General features: G+C 30.1%; 3 protein-coding genes across 3 annotated transcripts in view; 2 read left to right on the top strand and 1 right to left on the bottom strand.

Moving 5' to 3' along the window:
• The first annotated feature begins 89 nt into the window (after positions 1-89).
• On the top strand, positions 90-3,665 carry LOC134837149 (solute carrier family 25 member 16-like). Its single transcript, XM_063852489.1, has 5 exons — positions 90-498; positions 1,272-1,498; positions 1,801-2,001; positions 2,063-2,361; positions 3,194-3,665. The coding sequence occupies exons 1-5, from the start codon at positions 372-374 to the stop codon at positions 3,369-3,371; spliced, it is 1,032 nt and encodes a 343-aa protein (XP_063708559.1). The 5' UTR covers positions 90-371; the 3' UTR covers positions 3,372-3,665.
• A 760-nt stretch (positions 3,666-4,425) lies between these two features.
• The window catches only part of LOC134832536 (uncharacterized), a 34,859-nt gene continuing 18,576 nt past the window's right edge, over positions 4,426-20,708 (bottom strand). Inside the window, exons 3-9 of the mRNA XM_063846600.1 lie at positions 9,799-12,646; positions 9,437-9,736; positions 6,065-6,259; positions 5,733-6,010; positions 5,431-5,673; positions 5,095-5,359; positions 4,426-5,044 (exon numbers count right to left, since the gene is read on the bottom strand). Of these exons, the coding sequence (XP_063702670.1) occupies positions 4,984-5,044; positions 5,095-5,359; positions 5,431-5,673; positions 5,733-6,010; positions 6,065-6,259; positions 9,437-9,736; positions 9,799-12,515 (4,059 nt within the window). The 5' untranslated portion in view covers positions 12,516-12,646 and the 3' untranslated portion in view covers positions 4,426-4,983. The remainder of the gene's footprint in view (positions 5,045-5,094; positions 5,360-5,430; positions 5,674-5,732; positions 6,011-6,064; positions 6,260-9,436; positions 9,737-9,798; positions 12,647-20,708) is intronic.
• Positions 6,526-9,414, top strand: LOC134827326 (lipase 3-like). Its single transcript, XM_063839924.1, has 4 exons — positions 6,526-6,606; positions 7,571-8,128; positions 8,828-9,220; positions 9,274-9,414. Exons 1-4 carry the CDS (start codon positions 6,526-6,528, stop codon positions 9,412-9,414), a joined length of 1,173 nt encoding a protein of 390 aa, XP_063695994.1.

Below are 20,708 nucleotides of genomic sequence, written 5' to 3'. Positions count from 1 at the left end.
GACGATCAACCAATGCACATTTGGAAATGGACAACTTCCTCAATGCACATTCGTCGTACATGTTATTAATTTCATTCGTCCCAATTTTTACTCGCGTTTGCATTCGTAAACAACAGAGGGTCTTATAATTTTTGAAGAAAATTCGTGATTTGTACACGAAAAAACAATATTTAATGAGCAAAGACGCAAGACGACAAACAGGAGAATTCCGTGACAATAATTTACCGATAATGACGTGTTAGATTTTTGAATTTTTATTAAGTAGACCAATTGTTACGTACCGTACCACGTAACATCATTATCGAATATATATCTATTTTTTGTGTGTTCTTTGAGTGTGAAATTAAATATTAATTGTTAAGTGAATTAAGATGCAAAGTAAGCAAGAAATTACAACAGCATCGAAGACTGCTGCAGTGACAACAACAGTACAAGATGCTAAGTCCTTAGAACGGAAGAAGAATGTTGACTTTATTGTTAAGAATTTGATTGCTGGAGGTAAGTTTTTTTTAACTTTATGAGAAATTTAAAAGAATTTCATGAGTGACCTTGAATCCGAAACCCATAGAGATCATCAAATTCGGTCTGTGCGATATTTGATACCAAAAATTGTTCAAGAAAAAACTTTCTTTTTCAAATTTTTCTGCAGTGAGTCACACAAAAAAGTGCTAATGAGGTCGAATGTCTTTCCGATCTGATGAATTTTTAGTTGTTAGAGACGATTCAAGATGCACTTTGTACGTTCTTTTATGTGATATCATCCATTCTTCTTTGATTCGCTTTCCTTCTCTTCTTTAACGTTGACGTATCTTTGTAATTTAAAAACAAACAGTATCATGAATGGAAAATAAGCCACCTGTAAAGTGTTTTGGTTGCGTCGATAAGCACACAAAATTTCTCTTTTTTTGTGTAACAATTATTGCGCGTACTTCTTCATCTTCTACTTCTTCTCATCTTCTTTCAGTTTAATGAATTTTTATTATTTTTTTTTTTTTTAAGAAGATAAGCAATGCATTTCTATATGACTCACTAAAATTATCATCAACAAAATGAAAAAAAAAAGTTGCACAAATGATTGAGATGTTTTTCATTCCATTCCGCATTCATTCAACAAATTTCATATTTTATTGTCGCTTGTCGTTGTTTGATTATTTTGTTAACACTCTGCGAGCGAGACACACCTTATCGATGTTGTTTGGGTTTCGCGTGTGTCTGGTATGACAAAATTTGATGAAAATGGTTAATGTTAATAAATAAATATTGCCTTTCAGGTATTGCTGGCATGTGCTCAAAAACGACAGTTGCTCCTCTCGATCGAATCAAAATTTTGTTACAAGCACATTCAGAGCATTACAAACATTTGGGTGTCTTTAGCGGATTGCGACACATTATCCGTAAAGAATCATTTATTGCATTGTACAAAGGAAATGGCGCTCAAATGGTTCGAATATTTCCATATGCCGCCACGCAATTTACCGCATTTGAAGTGTACAAAAAGGTGAGTAAACATTAAAAAAAATAGTTGAAAATGAAAAAAATTAAAAGTTAAAAATTAATAAAATTCAACAATTTTGACTATTTTAAAAGAAATAAAAAATGTATGTAAAAATATGTATTTTAAAATATCAAATTTAGACCTGAAAATCTGAAATTAGCAAAAAATTAAAATCTAAAAGAAAAAATTCTTTATTTTATCGATTGACGAAAAGTGAAAAACTCAAAATAATAAATTTCGTGAAACATTTTTCTTAAATCAGCTTTTAAATGATCATATTTTAAATTTTTAATTAATTTTTTCAGTACTTGGGTAAATACATCGCCGCACAAAACATTCAAATCATCCAACATGCCGACAAATTTGTTGCAGGCGCGGGCGCCGGATTAACTGCTGTTACCTTAACATATCCATTAGATACAATTAGAGCCAGATTAGCATTTCAGGTTACGGGTGAACACAAATACAAAGGAATTGTTCACACAGCTGTTTGCATTTTCAAAGAGGTAAGTCTTAATTTTTCTCTTTTTGAACTCAAAAAAATAAAAAAAAAAATAAAAATCACAGGAAGGAGGAATAAAAGCATTATATCGCGGATTTACACCTACACTCATGGGTATGGTACCTTATGCCGGTTTTTCCTTTTATTGCTTTGAAATGCTCAAGTACTTCTGCATGAAATACGCGCCAACGTTCACATGTAAAAAATGCGATCGAAATACAGGAGGCCTTGTTCTTTTAGTTCCCGCGAAATTACTTTGTGGCGGATTCGCAGGCGCTGTTGCACAATCTTTTTCATATCCGTTAGATGTGACAAGACGACGAATGCAGCTGGCAATGATGAATCCCGAAACAGCGAAATTCGGGTGAGTTTAAAATTAGAAAAAAAAAATATGAATGAAAAGGTTGAAGGTTAGAATATTTTTAAATCATTCATCACTTTTTTACATAAATCATTATTACCTCATAAATATTTCATACTGTGCCATACAATTACCTTTAATGATAAATATTTCTCTTTTCTACTCAATTTACATTTAAATGCTGCTTCCGCGAAATCTTTGGTTATGGATCGACGTCTTTCTAAACACATTTACATTTGCTTCATTGTACGCTTCTGACACATGTAATAAACGAACAAACAGGAGGTTGGTGAAAAATTTTGTCTGCATTTTTCATCGTTTAAAAAGTTTTTGCATGATTTTATTTTTCAATTAAAAAAGGGTCTTAATAGCCATTAATTATTTCTTCTTTGCCTTAAAAATTTTCTTTTTTTACCATTTAGTCCGCTCCAAATGAAACTCAATAATTTTGTCCAAAATTTTTGAAACACAAATTTTGAAGCAAAAAAAATTTTGAAATACTTTTTTCATACAAAATGCCAAATTTATAAAAAAAAAAATCTTGATCGTTAATCAAGAAGTTTTTTACATTGATATTTGCGTATTAAAAATTTTTATTTTCTTTTGAATATCTTTTAATTTTTTTTATTTTGTCCCATTGAATTTATCGACTTTTAAAATGGGGCATCGGACAAAACTATTGGGTTTTATTTGGAGCGGCCTTATCTACATTTTCATTTAAATTTTCCTCTTCAACCGTAACAAAAACTAAAAAAAAATTTGGTGCATGTCTTGTAAATTTTCCGTAAGTTATTATTACTCCTGTACAATTTTCTTAACAATTTTATTTTTTCAGCATGGGAATGTTCCAAACACTCAAATTAATCTACAAAGAAAACGGAGTTGTGAAAGGCCTGTATCGCGGAATGTCAATTAATTACTTAAGGGCAATACCAATGGTTGCTGTCTCTTTCTCTACGTATGAAATTCTGAAACAAGCATTAAAATTAGATACTGGAATGAAAATTTCATAGACTGATGCTCTCGCACAACAAAATACAGCGACAAACACACAAAAAAATATAAATAAATTTTTCATTACAGAAATAATAGTAAAATATTTTGTAGAAAAAAAAGACATTACACCGACGTGGAAAAATATAATAAAAAATTTTTTTTTTCAGTATTTGACAAAATAAAAGAACAAAAAATCTCAAATAGCAACAAATGAACAAAGAAGTTTCCAGTTATTTTTGAAATATATTTTGTTGTAATAAATATATAGGCATTATTTAAGTTACGAAACCCGTACATTTAAGTGTAAGAGTTAGAGCTTCCAATTGTACTGTTATTCTTTCTGGTTAAAAGATGTAAACTTTATTTATTTATTACTTTTATCATAGTCTTTTTTCCTGTTGTTATTTTTTTTATAAAAGACAAGAATTTTGCACAAAAAAAAGAAAATAAAAATAAATGGTGATGGAAAAAATTAGAAAAAAAAATGTATTTTTTTTATTATGTACCTATCATTTTGTTTCCGAAAAAATGAAGAAATACAAAAAAAAACTTAAATTATGAAGTTTTTAATTTTTTTTTTTCAATATTTAAATAAAAGAAAGGTAAAAATATTTTTATAGTTTATTATTTTAAAGCTATTTATTTGAATTCTTAAAACTTATCATGTATTTTTGCTTGAATGAAAATATTTACTTTAAGCTTTAAGATAATACGAATGGACAAAAATACAAATGCTGTACTTACCTTTTTTAAAATTCGAAAGAAATTCAAGAGAAACCTCCTTTGGGCAAGTTAATCAACAACACAATTCACCTTCGTATTTCTAATGATGTCCTTTTCTTTATTTAGTTTCATATTTTTTATATTGTTATACAATTCCTCTGACGATTCCTTATATCCTTCTTTATATTTTTTTTTTTTATTGTAAGTAACAATCAATTTATGGATATAATGTAATTTAGCCAGGTAATAAATTTTCACACATAATTTATATATTGAATTTTTTTTATTAATTTTTTTTCTGTTTATAAATATCTTTCTTTTTTCATTACTTTTAATACTTTCCAACAGTTAAATTTATTAAATATTTGTTTGTTACGGATTCAGATTCTACTTGTAAATAGCTCAATAGAGAATTTTAGTATGCAAAAATAGTGTTTTGACTCAAAATCTACGAAAATAAAACTGAAATGGACGGAAAATTTATTATTGGAAAGTTTGAAGGTTGTCGCAAGTTTATTGTCTGCGTGAAAAAAATGTTTTTATTTAATGAAAAAAGTTAAAGTAAAAGTTTATTTGTTTTGTGATATCCGATGGAGACGCCTTATGTTTTAACTTTCTGATTCTTCAATCATTCGACTTATGACTAGTTTCTGTTAGGTCCATTTTTAAGCACTCATTGTTAGGCTTTCTATCATTTTTATTATTATTTTGACATAAAACAACGATTATAGACATTAATTGTTATGTTAATTCTCAGGTTTTGTGGTCAATTATGAACCAATAGAATGTTGATGTAATGCATCATTGCCATTTATATGTGTTTATTGGGTTTTATATGTTAAACAACGAGTAACGAGTAAAATGAACATCAGATTTGTACTGAATTTTCTAAGATAATGTGTGAGTTTAGACATTCCATGCCATAATGATTTTACTAAATGGCACAAATGCTCCATGCATTGGGGGGCTAAAAATGATTTGTGTGAATGTGAAAAAGCTTCAAAAACAATTACTTACCAATCGAAAAATCGTTTTTCATTGTAAGTTCCGTCAGAATCGCCCCATTCAGAAGGTAATTGAACACCAATGAACACGTCATCTTCTTTGTTTTGTTTTCGTCGTGTTTCTCCTTCTTCTTCCTCATCTCTCACACATCCGACAAATCGTATACGCCCGACAGCAATTCGACCCGATCTTAGAATAACTTTTGCTAAATTCCCGATTTTCAGTGTTTCAGGCGTGCGTGGCAAAAATGGAAGTTGACATGGCGGCGGAATGAAAACTACAGAAAATGCGTTGGGACATGCAAGTGAACAATTTAAATTTCGAAAAATCTCGTTCTACGATACTCACGTTTTCCAATGTCGTTTTCAGATCGTCTCCTACTTGTGCATGCATCTAAAGTGTCTTCGAGTGTTAAGGTGTTTGCAATGCTGTGTGTTGAAACGCGATGATATTCCTCGGGTTCTTCAATTAGGCTTTCGGTTGATTCTTCGGATTCAGCATGAATTTTGTGAAGAGATGGTCCATCGTATCGTCGACACGCGCAATGATGTCGCAAATCGGGCAATGAACCGCGACACTTTTGAGGTTGATCTTCAACAATTTCCAATAGTTTTCATCTTAATAGTCACAAAAACAAGAAAAATTCTTACCATGAATGCCTTTCGTTCCATAATGCATGCTCTCCGATACTCGCATGCCCCCTGAATTGTGCTGAGGTTGCGTTTGTCGGCACACAATGCATTTAATTGACGGAACACTGCGTGATCGATGATGTTTTTCTAAATTTGTTGCATACAGTGAATTGGATTTGGATGAGTCAAATGAATCACCGCGGTCCCAATATCCTCCTGTTTGCGTCGTTTGACTTCCTTCATTTACAGTCCAATTACTGATGCCCGGCGATGTAAGACTGTGACTTGGAGTTAAACTAAAAACGAAATTTCATCCAATTTTTTTCGAAAATTTTGATTTCAAAACTTACCCTTTGCTCACATAATCCGGCGTTTGCAACAAATGTCCTTTGTAATAATCGTTAGACTTACTTTCAGCATCCGATTCTGTTATCTCTTCATCGGGACAAATATGATCCGCAGAACGAGATAACTCAGGTACCATACTCGTGAAATGGATGTCGCTCAGCAATACGCGCCGATTTTCCTGTGTCTTCTCGGATAATCTAGAATGATAAAAAAAATATGGGAAAGTTACTGAAAAGCCACGTAATATCAGCGAAATCGATGAACTTGAAAAAGGAGGAGTTTTTACTGATTTATCATTCGTTGTAATGAAAAAAATGTCATATTAATCGACACATGTTGAATGTTACACTTTTTTGATTGCCAACTGACATGCAACTATTGCATTATATTTCGTAACAACTAGTTCTTCTGTGTGGCTATTAATGGAAATTCTATTGTCAAGAGCATCAGTAAGAGACAAATCATGGACTTACAAACAAGCTTTAAACTTTTCATCTTCTTGCTTTTAATAGCATTAAAGGGAACAAATCAAAACCAATTAATGGTAAGTAAATAAATGACTTCTCCATTTTTCTTTCTTTTAAGTAAAAAATAGACGAAAATTCATTCAAGTAGCAAAAAAGTCAATTTCAAGCAATTTTTCTTTTTCATTGTTTTTCATATATGCTATTTTTTATTCATCCCGCCTTTTTATTAGAGTTGATTGTAAGTTATGTGATCCTTTAAAAATTTTCAAGTGCAATACGTGATCGGAATTTTCGTCCTAATATTAATGGGAAAATTCTCACATTTGATAACATGTACTGAAGTTTGCTCATTAATTTAACAGATAAAAAACTTGGAATTATAAAAAATAAAATTTAAATTTTAAAAAATGTAGAATATTTTTTTTACTTTTTATTAAAATTTAAAAAAGAAAAAGAAAATTGAAAAAAATATTGTTTTAACTTTGAAAAGACAATGATAATTTTTTGTGCAAAAATTAAAAAATAATTTTTTTCAAAAAATTTTCTAGATTTTCAAGAACAAATTGAGAAAAATATCATATTAAACAATGCATTAAAATGCGCTTTAATTCTTAATGTCACATATACTTTTATATATCGTTTTTCTCGTTCAATGGAAGAAAATAAAACTTATTCGTTGCACTTTTTTATCAATTTTATTTTTTATTATTATTAAAACAAACAATGTACAAGTATGTATATAACATGAGTGCATTTAGAGTATTCAGGGTCGGACATAATAGTTTTTGCCGTTTTGTAAATTGTTTTGGATCATTTTCAGCTTTTCTACTCTCTGATCACGTCACTCCTTCACTGAATCAATTTTTTTTCTAATGATAAGAGGGAATTTTCAAGCATGAACGGATTTAAATCACACAACACATGTCAAATAATTGGAAAATGTAGCTTGAAACCTTGAGCGTTTCCATTATCATTGATAGATTTGTTGCAAAATTTACGTTCTTGTTTAATTTTAATCTTTTTTCTCTATTCGTATCGTAGGAAGAAAAAATCCATCAGGATGGCTATAAATCTGAATTTCACACTGTTGAAACGCCAGATGGTTACTTTTTGCAAGTTGTTCGCGTGAAAAATGACGTCGCTTTACCGAAAGATGCGCCTGTTTTTCTCTTGATGCACGGTTTATTTCAATCTGCTGGAATGTGGGTATGCCAAAACGACACACGCAACAGTTTAGCCTATCAATTACGTGATGCGGGAATAGATGTGTGGCTTGGAAATGTACGCGGAACTTCGTTATCGCAACGCCACAAAACTTTAACGATTGACGATGCAGCATTTTGGGACTATTCGATGCACGAGATGGGCACTATTGATATCCCGTCGATGATTGACTACATTCTGGATGTGACAGCTCAGAAGAAATTACATTACGTTGGATTTTCCATGGGAGGCACGAATTTTTTCATTATGACATCGAGTGTCCCGACAGTTAATGAGAAAATCTCGAGTGCACATTTAATTGCGCCGGCAACGTTTTTAGGAAATATTCCGAGTTCCTTGATTCGACAAGTTGCAGCAAATGCTCCGATTATTCATGTAAGTGAAAAATATTAAATTTTAAGTAATTTTTTTATAAGTGATCTACCTAAGTCAGCGCACAATGTTAGCGAGAAAACGTCACCCCTAATTTAATTGTGTTGTATAAATCGATTATTCAAAAGCACTAAAATATTCGCTTAGTAATTAATTAGATATTTATAAAGTTTTGCAAAACTTAACACTTAAATCTAAACTTAAAATATGAAATAAAAAAATTATTAAAAAAATATTAATTTAGTTTTCAACTTCTAAAACAAATTTACATTGAAAAATTAAAAAAAAGCAAGTTCTTTAAGAGAAAGAAAGACGTACCTATCGTATCATGAATTTCTCGCTGAGCTAATAAAATTTTTAGGATCAAAATGGAAATATACCCCAAACCAAAACGATATAAATTTTGTGCAACAGTTTTTAAATAAAGCTTGTAGAATACAATAACAAAAACAAAACAATCATCGGAAGCTCATTATTTTTTTTCGGAAAAGAGATTAGTTTCCAGATTCAACTCAATTGCCCAAAATTTATATTATTTTGGTTAGAATACCTATATTTAAATCTTGAAGTTTGATGAGCTCAACGAGAAATTCATAATATAATACGTTTTTTTCTCTTAAAGATCTTGTTTCATAATTTGTAGTTTTTTTTTTACCTTTTTTCAATATAAATTTTTTTAGTCTGATTCAAATTTTTTTAAAGGCTGATTGGGAATTATGGGGCGTTCAAAGACTTGGATTTACACCCGATTTGTTTACATCAACAGTTAATGCAATCTGTGGGCAAAGCAAATTCATGCAAGAAATCTGCAAATCGACAATTGTAAGAGTAATTGGAGCTGAACATGGTGAAACTGATATAGATAATTTGGCAGAATCAAGGAAATATTACACGGATCTTGCTTCGACGCAACAAGTTTTGCAATATTTCGAGATGATCAACACATGTAAATTCATTCCAATGAATTATGACAACAATGAGGCAAAGAATTTGCAACATTATGGGCAACACCCTCCTGTTGAATACGATTTGAGTTCAATTTCTGTCCCAATTACGATTTTTTATGGCACTACTGATGGTTTAATCTCTCTTAAGGTAAGATATTTTTATTTTCAAAATCTTTTAAATGAATTTTTATCTGTTTTTAGGATGCAAATATACTGAAAGAAAGAGTTTCGACTATCAAAGAGCAATATTTCATGGAAAAATGGAATCATCTTGATATGTTTTTAGGTAAAAATGTTCGTATAGCAATTCATGATAAGATTTTGGAAGATGTTCAAAAATAAAAAAAAAAGTTAATAATCTTACCTCAAAGGACATTTAAATCCAGCAAGTCCTTTTACGGGAGTCTCGTATTTTGAGGGCAACGTATACAATCCAATGCCATATTCATTTTTTGATAAATGACTTTCAGAACGCCATTGAGGCGGTAATGCAGAAATATCTGTTTGCACTGCGCTGCTACATCGATGATGATCATCCGTTTCTGTCTCGCTTATTTTAGTTCGCAAGCACGTTTTGGGAGCTTGAAAGTGCGATGCGTATGTACGTGGGCTTCGTACAAATTTAACAGCCTGCTTTTGGCGGGGATTGCTATGCATAATTGGCCTTTAGGAAGAGAAAAAGTTTTGTAATTTCATTTTTACAAAAAATTTTGATTAATTTCCTACCTGTATGGAGCTGGATTTGGGCATGTGTTACGTCGCGGGAATCCCATGAGCATTTCTTCCTTAATTTCTTCCGTTATGCCGCATTTAGAGATGTCTGTTTCGACTAAAATACTCGCCTTGGTCCATCTACGTTGAATTGCCGAGCTTACAGCTTGTTCAAATGTGTCGAAACTTTCTTCGCGCGACAGTATTTCTTGCTCATAACTACTTTCCTTCTCCAAACTCGGCATTTTTGATGAAAATTCGCTACCTGTTTTGTTCACTTCATACGTAAAAGTCTCATTATTTCCGATACTTTGAAATTTCGCATCACGTTCTGTTTGTGCGCCCGAATCTTGTTTTACAAGTTGTCTATTGCGACGTTTCTGTTGATCGACATCACGTTCAATTGACGGTTTTTTGTTGAATTTCACGAGAATTGGTGTTCCCGTACCTCCGGGTTCTTGCCATGGCTCGTATTCCGTGAACGAAACCATATCTTCTTGCGTAAAATCTTTGTCATCAGACGAGAAAATCAACTCTATATCATCTACTTGATCTTCTTGATGCTCAGATGCGGATTTTCTTGTATGTATTTGTCCTCCAACAGCTCCTTCATGTTCGGTAGGCGTTACATGCCCATCTGTAAAGACAGAATTGTCTCCTTCTGATAACGAGTGTACGGAAATTTCATCAATATCTAAGTTTTTGTCTGTATCTGCGTTGTTTCTGCCTCGTTGAATGTCTAAATTTTCGGTTGAAACACGTTTGACGTCGAGTTCTCCGTCATTTGATTGTGAAACGCAGAGATTTTCTTCAGAAATGACACGAATTGTGAGTTTTTGATTGTCAACTGTTAGTGTTTCTTCACGTACGAGATTTGGTTCAGCGGGTTTTTCCTCTTTCAAGGTATCTGATTCGACTTCTGAAGTATTTCCATCCATTTGAACGTTTGACGAAACCTTAATGTGCAAATTAATATGGGCGTTCATGTTGCTTCCTGCAATATTTTGCATTTCCTCGGATTTTTTGTAACTTTGTTCGAAATGTTTGTATTCTAAGCTCGTTTGACTATCGTTGTCAACGCGAACTTGAGATTCTAAACTGTCACCTGTTTGACTTTCACTCGTAGTTTTAATGACGGGAATAAGAGACTTCTCAAAAGTAGAAATTTTGTTGTTTTCTCCTCGATCGAAGGATGTTTGGATACCTGAATCGACAATTGACACAAATTTGGGTTTTTGCCCTTCGGATTTTTTCACTTGAAGAGTAGGCTCAGTTAATGTTCGTTTGAGAATGCCAACGGGTTCAACAGTTTTCTCGAGATCTGTTTGACTACTACTGTTTGTCTTTCGTATCGGATCACGATCAATGTCATTCAAGTTAACCAAATCCTCATAACTGAATTGAACGCCTTTCGTTAGTTTTCTGTCGCGTTTTTGTTGCTGTGATTTGCTCGTAAGATCTGTTTGACTCGAAAAATCTTTGCCAAGTGGTTTTTTTGACCGTCTGTGTGATTGTTTCAGTTCTGTGCTTGTGTCGCGCGTGCAAGATTGTGACTTTTGACGTGCTTTCTTCGGAGACTCTATTTGTGCTGTGCTATTTTCAAATGTTTGAACGTCGTACGTTGCATTTTCCGTAATTTCTTTTGTGATTTCATTCACATTTTCTGTCACAGTTTTGGTGATTTGAAGTGTTTCGTCTTTTGTGGTTTCTTGAGGAGTCTCCGGTTTGAAGCACAAATAGTTATTTAAACGGAGTAATCGTCTTTCGGGTCTCGCAGATTTTGGGCGATCGCTTCGGAGGAATCTAGATCGAGCATAGCGTTGTTGTTCCTTATCAGGGGATGTTTGGATCGCACTTTCGGTTTTTGGGACTTTTTTTCGATCCTTTTTCGAACGTTTTTTCGAACTGCTTCGAGATTTGTCGACTGGTTTCTCGACAAAAACGACACTTTCGGCTTCGCTGAATGTTGGAACACTTAAAATGTCGGATTGATCTTTTTTTGAAACAACCAACTCGGGAGATTTGACGTATTTTGTTGGTTTTGGAGGCAAACGAATGTTAGGTTCGTCGTATGAACGTCGAGAACGAACGTTTGATGGATAATCCGAGTCTGTATCTAACACTTTTCGATCGAATTCGAGTGTATTGTTCAGATCTGATGTCGTTGTTTGACTTCCCGATGTGATTTTTGTTAAAGCCGGGCGTTTTCGGTGACTTTTTTGCTCTTTTTTCTTCTGTAACACTTGATATTGTTCCCTCAATGCCTTACATCGCTTCTTAATTTCTTCAAGATCACTTGAATCGGGACTCTCTGTCTCATCATCTTTCTCCGGAAAGTAATACGGAAGTCCCAAAAGCAAACACTTTGTCTTTTCCGACACGTGACGCTCCTTGATTCTCTTCGGCAAACGATTTATCGGTCTATCCGGATCAGATGTTGTACTCGAATATCCTCCTGCTTTCTTTTTACCCTGAAAATGTTCCTCGTCACTTGTTTCGCTAATCACCAATTGATCGCCATGCACTGCACACTTGTTTACCTTCGCTTTAGAATAAATTCCCTTTTCGACGTAACCAATGTCTTGTCGTACAATTTCGAGTGAATCGCGTAAGTCTCGTACTGCTTCGTGAATGTGTGTTAATACGTCGGGGTTTTTTGTCGTTTTGAGTGCATCCAAGTCGATATTTTCCTCGGCAAGTAATTCCTTAATCCATTCATAGTACTCGTCCATTGGAGAAACGTTCCATCAAGCAACCATTCGTTTCCGATGTTGCCGTCAAATATTCAATATTGCAACAAAACAAAAACTGAACAAATATCCACGGAGACAGAATAGAAGCAGCCATTCAAATGTATCAGTATCTGAAACGAAAAAAACATAGAAAATTTAATTTTGTTTCATTCAGCTTGAATTGTAAAAAATATAGACATGTTAATAGACACAAAAATAATTGAAATTAACAAACATTTTACAAGTGAAGCAAGTCAAAAAAATTACCATTAACAAGATTTTCGTTCAAATTTACATGTAAATTTATACTTCTTCTATCATTCAACAAATAACTCCTGGTTCATATTACAAAACTATCTTTTGAAATAGTATTATTTTACGAAAAATCCTCTTCAGTCAAAGCGAAACTCAATTCATTTTGTGAAAAAATAATGCGCAATACCAATTCACACGAGATCTGAAAAATTTGCATTTAACATTTTATATCGACTTTTATAAATTTTATATACATAATTTTATATAAACTTGTCTAAAAAATTTTTGTCACAAAATCGATTCGTTACAATAAAAATCCTTCCCAACAAATCATAAGAGAATACAAGACAGTTACGAAAATAAAGAATGACATTAAATATTGTTCATTATTGATTTTATGTAAAATGAGGTTTACATTTTCCGAGAAGAGTTAACAATCGTAAAAATGTATAAAAGTGATATTTTTATGTTTAAGACTTTAGCCCGAAAAAAAGTAATTAATTTTAAAATGTAATAAAGTTTACTAAAAAAATAATGACGCAATTTTTGAATCATCACTCATCAGAACATTACTGTTCTTTCTTATCTCGACGGGTAGACATAAATTTGACACGAAACTCAGTCAAACGTGCATCCGATAATAAAATAATTAATATCCGATCGTCCGATCACATCGGCAAAGTTTCTTTTTTCTCCCTCCAATTTCTGATTAATTTTCAAAAAAAAAAAAAAAAATTGCTAATCCATAAAATCCATTTATTTTGTCATATATTAAGGCATTAACATGCTAATGTATTAAAATTTCAATTTTATTGGCTTGCTTATGTTTCGATAAAAGCTTTGAAGGGAACAGGTGTTAACATTTGATATGAAACTAATTTTCTGTTTATTGCTGTGTGAGAAATGCACTCTCGCGAGACAAAGTGGGTTATAAATCAGTTAGAACTGGATTTTTAGTGAAATTTATTCAGAATCACGTGCGATGAAGATCTTAAACAAAGTCCTGAAAAGGTGAATGTACCAAAAATGATTATCTTTAAAAGTTTTTTTTTATAAATATTTTAGAGAAATTTTTTGTATTTTCAATTTTATTTATTAAAAAAAATACAGAGAAAAATAATTTATTTTTCGTTCTATAAAAAAAATATTTTTGAATTCTAAAAAATATCTAAATTTCGTCAATTTTATAAACACATTAGTTGAAAAAAAAAATACCTAAATAAGAAAAAAAGAACACAATGAAGAAGAAAAATCAAAAAGAATTAGAAATGAAAGTCAAGAAGAAAAAAATTAAAAAAATATATATATAAAAAAATATTGAATTAAATTATTTTAAATTAAATTAAATATACTTAAATTACTTCAATATTTGATATGCAAAAAGAATAAATTTATCATTTCTTTGACAAATTGAGAACTACAATTAAATAAAGTCTTCGGAAATTTGCCAAAACGCCAGAGATATGAAACTAATTAAAAAACAAACGATTTCTGAGAACTCTAAAATGTTACAGAAGACAAACGCTAAGTAGAAAATCGATTCATGTAAACAAGGTATTTATTACTATAATTCTTATATAATACATTTTAATACTAAATGAATTAAAGTACAAAAGCGACGCACACTCCCACACACAAAAACACAAATTCTCGGAAGAAACGAAAAATCTAAACTAAAATCACATCGTATCTCCTTTTTGGAAACCTAAAATGTTTCATGTTTATTTCGACATCTTCGATTAAATTTTTGGTGTTGTGCGATTTCGTTTCCAAGGAAACACACATTTCCTGATCTTTGGCATAAACTGTATCTTTGCCGCAATAATAGAGGTAAGCGTTACCGTTGACACACTGCACATAACTGGAGCCTGTTGGATCTCGCGGATTGGAGATGTAACCCGTTTTCGTGTGATGACATAAGGATTTTCCGTGTCGAGGTTGACGTTTATGAGGATGTTGACACTGTTGAGCGTGTTTTGAGGTGTCGCAAGACAATAAAAAATTAATACACGTTCTTGACTCGCGCTGATAAAGAGAAATACTTACAAGAACCGCATCGCACATCAAAAGCGTGCTGAGCAGGAACATGATAAGTGTTCGTCGTAATGAATGGGATTTGTAGCATCGACGACGACGACATGTGTATATTGATAAGCAACTCTTCTTTATTGTAGACAGCATGACGACCAGCGAATGTCTTTATTATTCTTCTTATTATTGTTCCTCCGTCGTATTTTATTACGCTTCTGTTTTTTTTTTTGCTATTTTTTTTTTAATTTATGATAATGACTCTCTTTGAGTGTAACCGACACAATCAACGTCTCAACTAAGACTGTGAAGCTGATGAGCGCGGGGATCTACTTTATTTATTGAATAATCAAGAAAAAAATGTATAAAATCAAAAACTTGTTGTTCGGCATTTGTACGGAACAACACACACGAGACCAAACCAAAGAAATAGTAAATGTAAGCAGCTCGTTTGTTTTGCATTGCACATGTTCGACGACGACATACAGACTGATGTGTAGTTGACCTTTCGTACAATATAATAACATTACTAAAATATGGGCTTGCACCGGCTTCGAAATTCCGTTGATGGTAGTCATATGAAAAAAGCAAAGTAAACAAACGCAATGATGTCGATGATGACTCAAAAGGGGCAAACACACACAAAATAAGTCAACTTGGCATTTCCATGAGTTGTTGTCGAATTTATTGAATACATTTGGGTGAAATTACAATTTTTATGTTTTCCCTCGTCGTAGTTTGTCTGACGTTGTTATCGTTGTAACATATTCGTGTAATTAAGTTATGCTTGCGGTTCAATATCCATTTTCACAAATTAATCTTAATAAAATTTTGGGTGAAATTTTATGATTGATTTTTTAAAATATAGATAAAAACAAGCAAAAAAAAAGAAACTTGACCTCTAGTAAGTAATTTTTGATCAATTTTAGACTTGAAAATAATCAAATCAGCTCTCAAAATGAAAATTATGTCTTTTTACGTATTTTTTTACGTATTTTCTATTTTTCAATGTTCAAGCTGTCTTTTTTACGTATTTTTTTACGTATTTTCTATTTTTCAATGTTCGTCCTTCAAAAAAAACTTCCAAAGACACTTTCTGTAATTTTTGATCAATTTGAAGCTTGAAAATCATCAAATATGCTTTCAAAATGGAAATTACGTATTTTTTACGTATTTTTTATTTGTCAATATCCAAACTTAAGAACCATCCAAAAGACATACAAAGGCTTTTTTCATAACTTTTGTTTAATTTCAAGCTTAAAAATCATCAAATATGCTTTCAAAATGAAAATTACGGATTTTTTACGTATATTTTACGTATTTTTTACGTATTTTTTATTTGTTTATATCCAAATTTAAGACCATCCAAAAGACATCCAAAGGCTTTTTTCATAACTTTTGTTTAATTTCAAGCTTAAGAATCATCAAATATGCTTTCAAAATGAAAATTACGTATTTTTTACGTATATTTTTTATTTGTCAATATTCAAACTTAAGAACCATCCAAAATACATCCAAATTTTCATAACTTTTGTTTAATTTCAAGCTTAACAATCATCAAATATGCTTTCAAAATAAAAATTACGTATTTTTTACGTATATTTTACGTATTTTTTACGTATATTTTACGTATTTTTTATTTGTCAATATCCAAACTTAAGAACCATCCAAAACACATCCAAAGGCTTTTTTCATAACTTTTGTTTAATTTCAAGCTTAACAATCATCAAATATGCTTTCAAAATAAAAATTACGTATTTTTTACGTATATTTTACGTATTTTTTACGTATGTTTTACGTATTTTTTACGTATATTTTACGTATTTTTTATTTATCAATATATAAACTTAAGACCATCCAAAAGACATCCACAGGCTTTTTTCATAACTTTTATTTAATTTCAAGCTTAAGAATCATCAAATGGCCTCTCAAAATGAAAATTACGTATTTTTTACGTATTTTTTATTTGTCAATATCCAAACTTAAGAACCATCCAAAAGACATCCAAAGGCTTTTTTCATAACTTTTATTTAATTTCAAGCTTAAAAATCATCAAATATGCTTTCAAAATGAAAATTACGTATTTTTTACGTATATTTTACGTATTTTTTATTTGTTTATATCCAAATTTAAGACCATCCAAAAGACATCCAAAGGCTTTTTTTCAAAACAAAAGTTTAATTTCAAGCTTAACAATCATCAAATATGCTTTCAAAATAAAAATTACGTATTTTTTACGTATATTTTACGTATTTTTATGTATATTTTACGTATTTTTTATTTGTCAATATCTTAACTTAAGAACCATCCAAAAGACATCCAAAGGCTTTTTTCATAACTTTTGTTTAATTTCAAGCTTAAAAATCATCAAATATGCTTTCAAAATGAAAATTACGTATTTTTTATTTGTCAATATCCAAACTTTAGACCATCCAAAAGACATCCAAAGGCTTTTTTCATAACTTTTGTTTAATTTCAAGCTTAAGAATCATCAAATATGCTTTCAAAATGAAAATTACGTTTTTTTTACGTATTTTTTATTTGTCAATATCCAAACTTAAGAACCATCCAAAAGACATCCAAAGGCTTTTTTTCAAAACAAAAGTTTAATTTCAAGCTTAAGAATCATCAAATACTTTCAAAATGAAAATTACGTATTTTTTACGTATTTTTTATTTGTCAATATCCAAACTTAAGAACCATCCAAAACACATCCAAAGGCTTTTTTTCATAACTTTTGTTTAATTTCAAGCTTAAGAATCATCAAATATGCTTTCAAAATGAAAATTACGTATTTTTTACGTATATTTTACGTATTTTTTACGTATATTTTACGTATTTTTTATTTGTCAATATCCAAACTTAAGAACCATCCAAAACACATCCAAAGGCTTTTTTCATAACTTTTGTTTAATTTCAAGCTTAACAATCATCAAATATGCTTTCAAAATAAAAATTACGTATTTTTTACGTATATTTTACGTATTTTTACGTATTTTTTACGTACGTATTTTTTATTTATCAATATATAAACTTAAGACCATCCAAAAGACATCCACAGGCTTTTTTCATAACTTTTATTTAATTTCAAGCTTAAGAATCATCAAATGGCCTCTCAAAATGAAAATTACGTATATTTTATTTTTCACAAGTAAATTTCTACATTTATGAATATTATACAAAACGGACAGTGAATATAATATTGTGGAAAATAAATCGAAATATGCAAATTGATGGCCGTGCAAACTTAATGCAAACTGTGACATTTGAATATTTTCTTACATGTTTAAAAATTTTCATCCAGAAATATTTAAAAAAAATACATTTTTCTGATTTGTATAACATGAATTATATAAATAATATTAGCAATAATAAGAGAAAGAACACGTGTGTGGGAAGCTTAAACTAAACATTTGCTTTTTTATATTATTCATTTTCATTTTTGCAAATGTGTGAATTTTGTGTGTCGAGAAAATATTTTATCTGTTCATATTTACAACATGTCAAAACTCGATTTGGGTTTTTGTTAGATGAAAGAATTAAATTTTAAATTTCAAATAAATAATAATAAACAAATTTTGTTCTTTCTTGAAATTTCGGTAAAAACTTTTTATCATTAAATTTCAAATATCAAACTTGTTTTTTGTTTTTCTTTTTTCAATTATAATAAGAAAAAAATTGATGCACCCAAAAGTAATTTTTTTTTTGAACAGAACCCATTGGATTCATTTTCGTCCTTTCATTATTAAACAAGAAGGATCATCTTCTAAAAGAATATAAAGGATCTATAATTACTTCTTAATATATAATAATTTGAAATAATTTATTTCTTATATTTCTCTCAAGACGATTGTTGATATAAATCGATTAAACAAATTTATTGGATTTTAGATGAATATTTGTAACTTACTTTAATCATTAATTATCTCATGAAATGATATTTAAAGTTCATCCAAAATGCATTTAATCTGTGTAAAAGGATTACAACTTTGAAGTAATTTAACTCTTTGACATTTCCTAAACACAAATAATAACAAACTTCTTGTCTGTTTACAATTTGAATTGAAAACTTTCTTATCACTTTCACTTCAAAGCATTGCAAAAATAAAATTTTATTTATTAAAAACATTTTTATCATTTCACTCGGTACAAGCTGTTATCATTATTTTTGCACTTAAATAGACCGCCTCATTATTAACAATCACAACACTACCATGGATTTGCCTTTTATTTATGCAGTGAATCATTTTAATTATTATTCTTGAACAAGATCACGCAAATAAAACTGTTATACGCGATTATCATATATTTTTTCGTATATTTCTTTTACGTTAAAATGAAATGCAAAACCATATCTTGACTCAGTTTTGTCGCGAACGTTGTCGTGTTCGAATCAAAAAGAAAAGAGAAACCTAAAAAGTATATTTTAAAAAAAATATTGAGAAAGACAAACAAATAAACAAAAAAATAAGTGAAAAGGAACGTATGACGTAAAACATAAACAAAAAAACCTGTACCTGTGATATCTTCAATAGTATAGTTAATAAGTTACGAAACACAAACTTGTATTCAAAAAATTTTTGCCAATATTCCAAAGAAAAAACTGTGAGTCACTATTATTGACAACAGAGATCAGTCTACGCATGACTAATGTATTTATTTTTCAAGCTTAAGAATCATCAAATGGCCTCTCAAAATGAAAATTACGTATTTTTTACGTATTTTTTATTTGTCAATATCCAAACTTAAGAACCATCCAAAAGACATCCAAAGGCTTTTTTCATAACTTTTATTTAATTTCAAGCTTAAAAATCATCAAATATGCTTTCAAAATGAAAATTACGTATTTTTTACGTATATTTTACGTATTTTTTATTTGTTTATATCCAAATTTAAGACCATCCAAAAGACATCCAAAGGCTTTTTTTCAAAACAAAAGTTTAATTTCAAGCTTAACAATCATCAAATATGCTTTCAAAATAAAAATTACGTATTTTTTACGTATATTTTACGTATTTTTATGTATATTTTACGTATTTTTTATTTGTCAATATCTTAACTTAAGAACCATCCAAAAGACATCCAAAGGCTTTTTTCATAACTTTTGTTTAATTTCAAGCTTAACAATCATCAAATATGGTTTCAAAATGAAAATTTCGTATATTTTACGTATTTTTTACGTATATTTTACGTATTTTTTATTTGTCAATATCTTAACTTAAGAACCATCCAAAAGACATCCAAAGGCTTTTTTCATAACTTTTGTTTAATTTCAAGCTTAAAAATCATCAAATATGCTTTCAAAATGAAAATTACGTATTTTTTACGTATCAATTATTTGTCAATATCCAAACTTTAGACCATCCAAAAGACATCCAAAGGCTTTTTTCATAACTTTTGTTTAATTTCAAGCTTAAGAATCATCAAATATGCTTTCAAAATGAAAATTACGTTTTTTTTACGTATTTTTTATTTGTCAATATCCAAACTTAAGAACCATCCAAAAGACATCCAAAGGCTTTTTTTCAAAACAAAAGTTTAATTTCAAGCTTAAGAATCATCAAATATGCTTTCAAAATGAAAATTACGTATTTTTTACGTATTTTTTATTTGTCAATATCCAAACTTAAGAACCATCCAAAACACATCCAAAGGCTTTTTTTCATAACTTTTGTTTAATTTCAAGCTTAAGAATCATCAAATATGGTTTCAAAATGAAAATTACGTATTTTTTACGTATATTTTACGTATTTTTTACGTATATTTTACGTATTTTTTATTTGTCAATATCCAAACTTAAGAACCATCCAAAACACATCCAAAGGCTTTTTTCATAACTTTTGTTTAATTTCAAGCTTAACAATCATCAAATATGCTTTCAAAATAAAAATTACGTATTTTTTACGTATA

This window comes from Culicoides brevitarsis, chromosome 1, assembly GCF_036172545.1.
Source record: "Culicoides brevitarsis isolate CSIRO-B50_1 chromosome 1, AGI_CSIRO_Cbre_v1, whole genome shotgun sequence".
Classification (NCBI taxonomy): Eukaryota; Metazoa; Arthropoda; class Insecta; order Diptera; family Ceratopogonidae; genus Culicoides; species Culicoides brevitarsis.
Note: the sequence above shows the minus strand (reverse complement) of the source record. Positions and strands in the feature narration are given on the sequence as shown.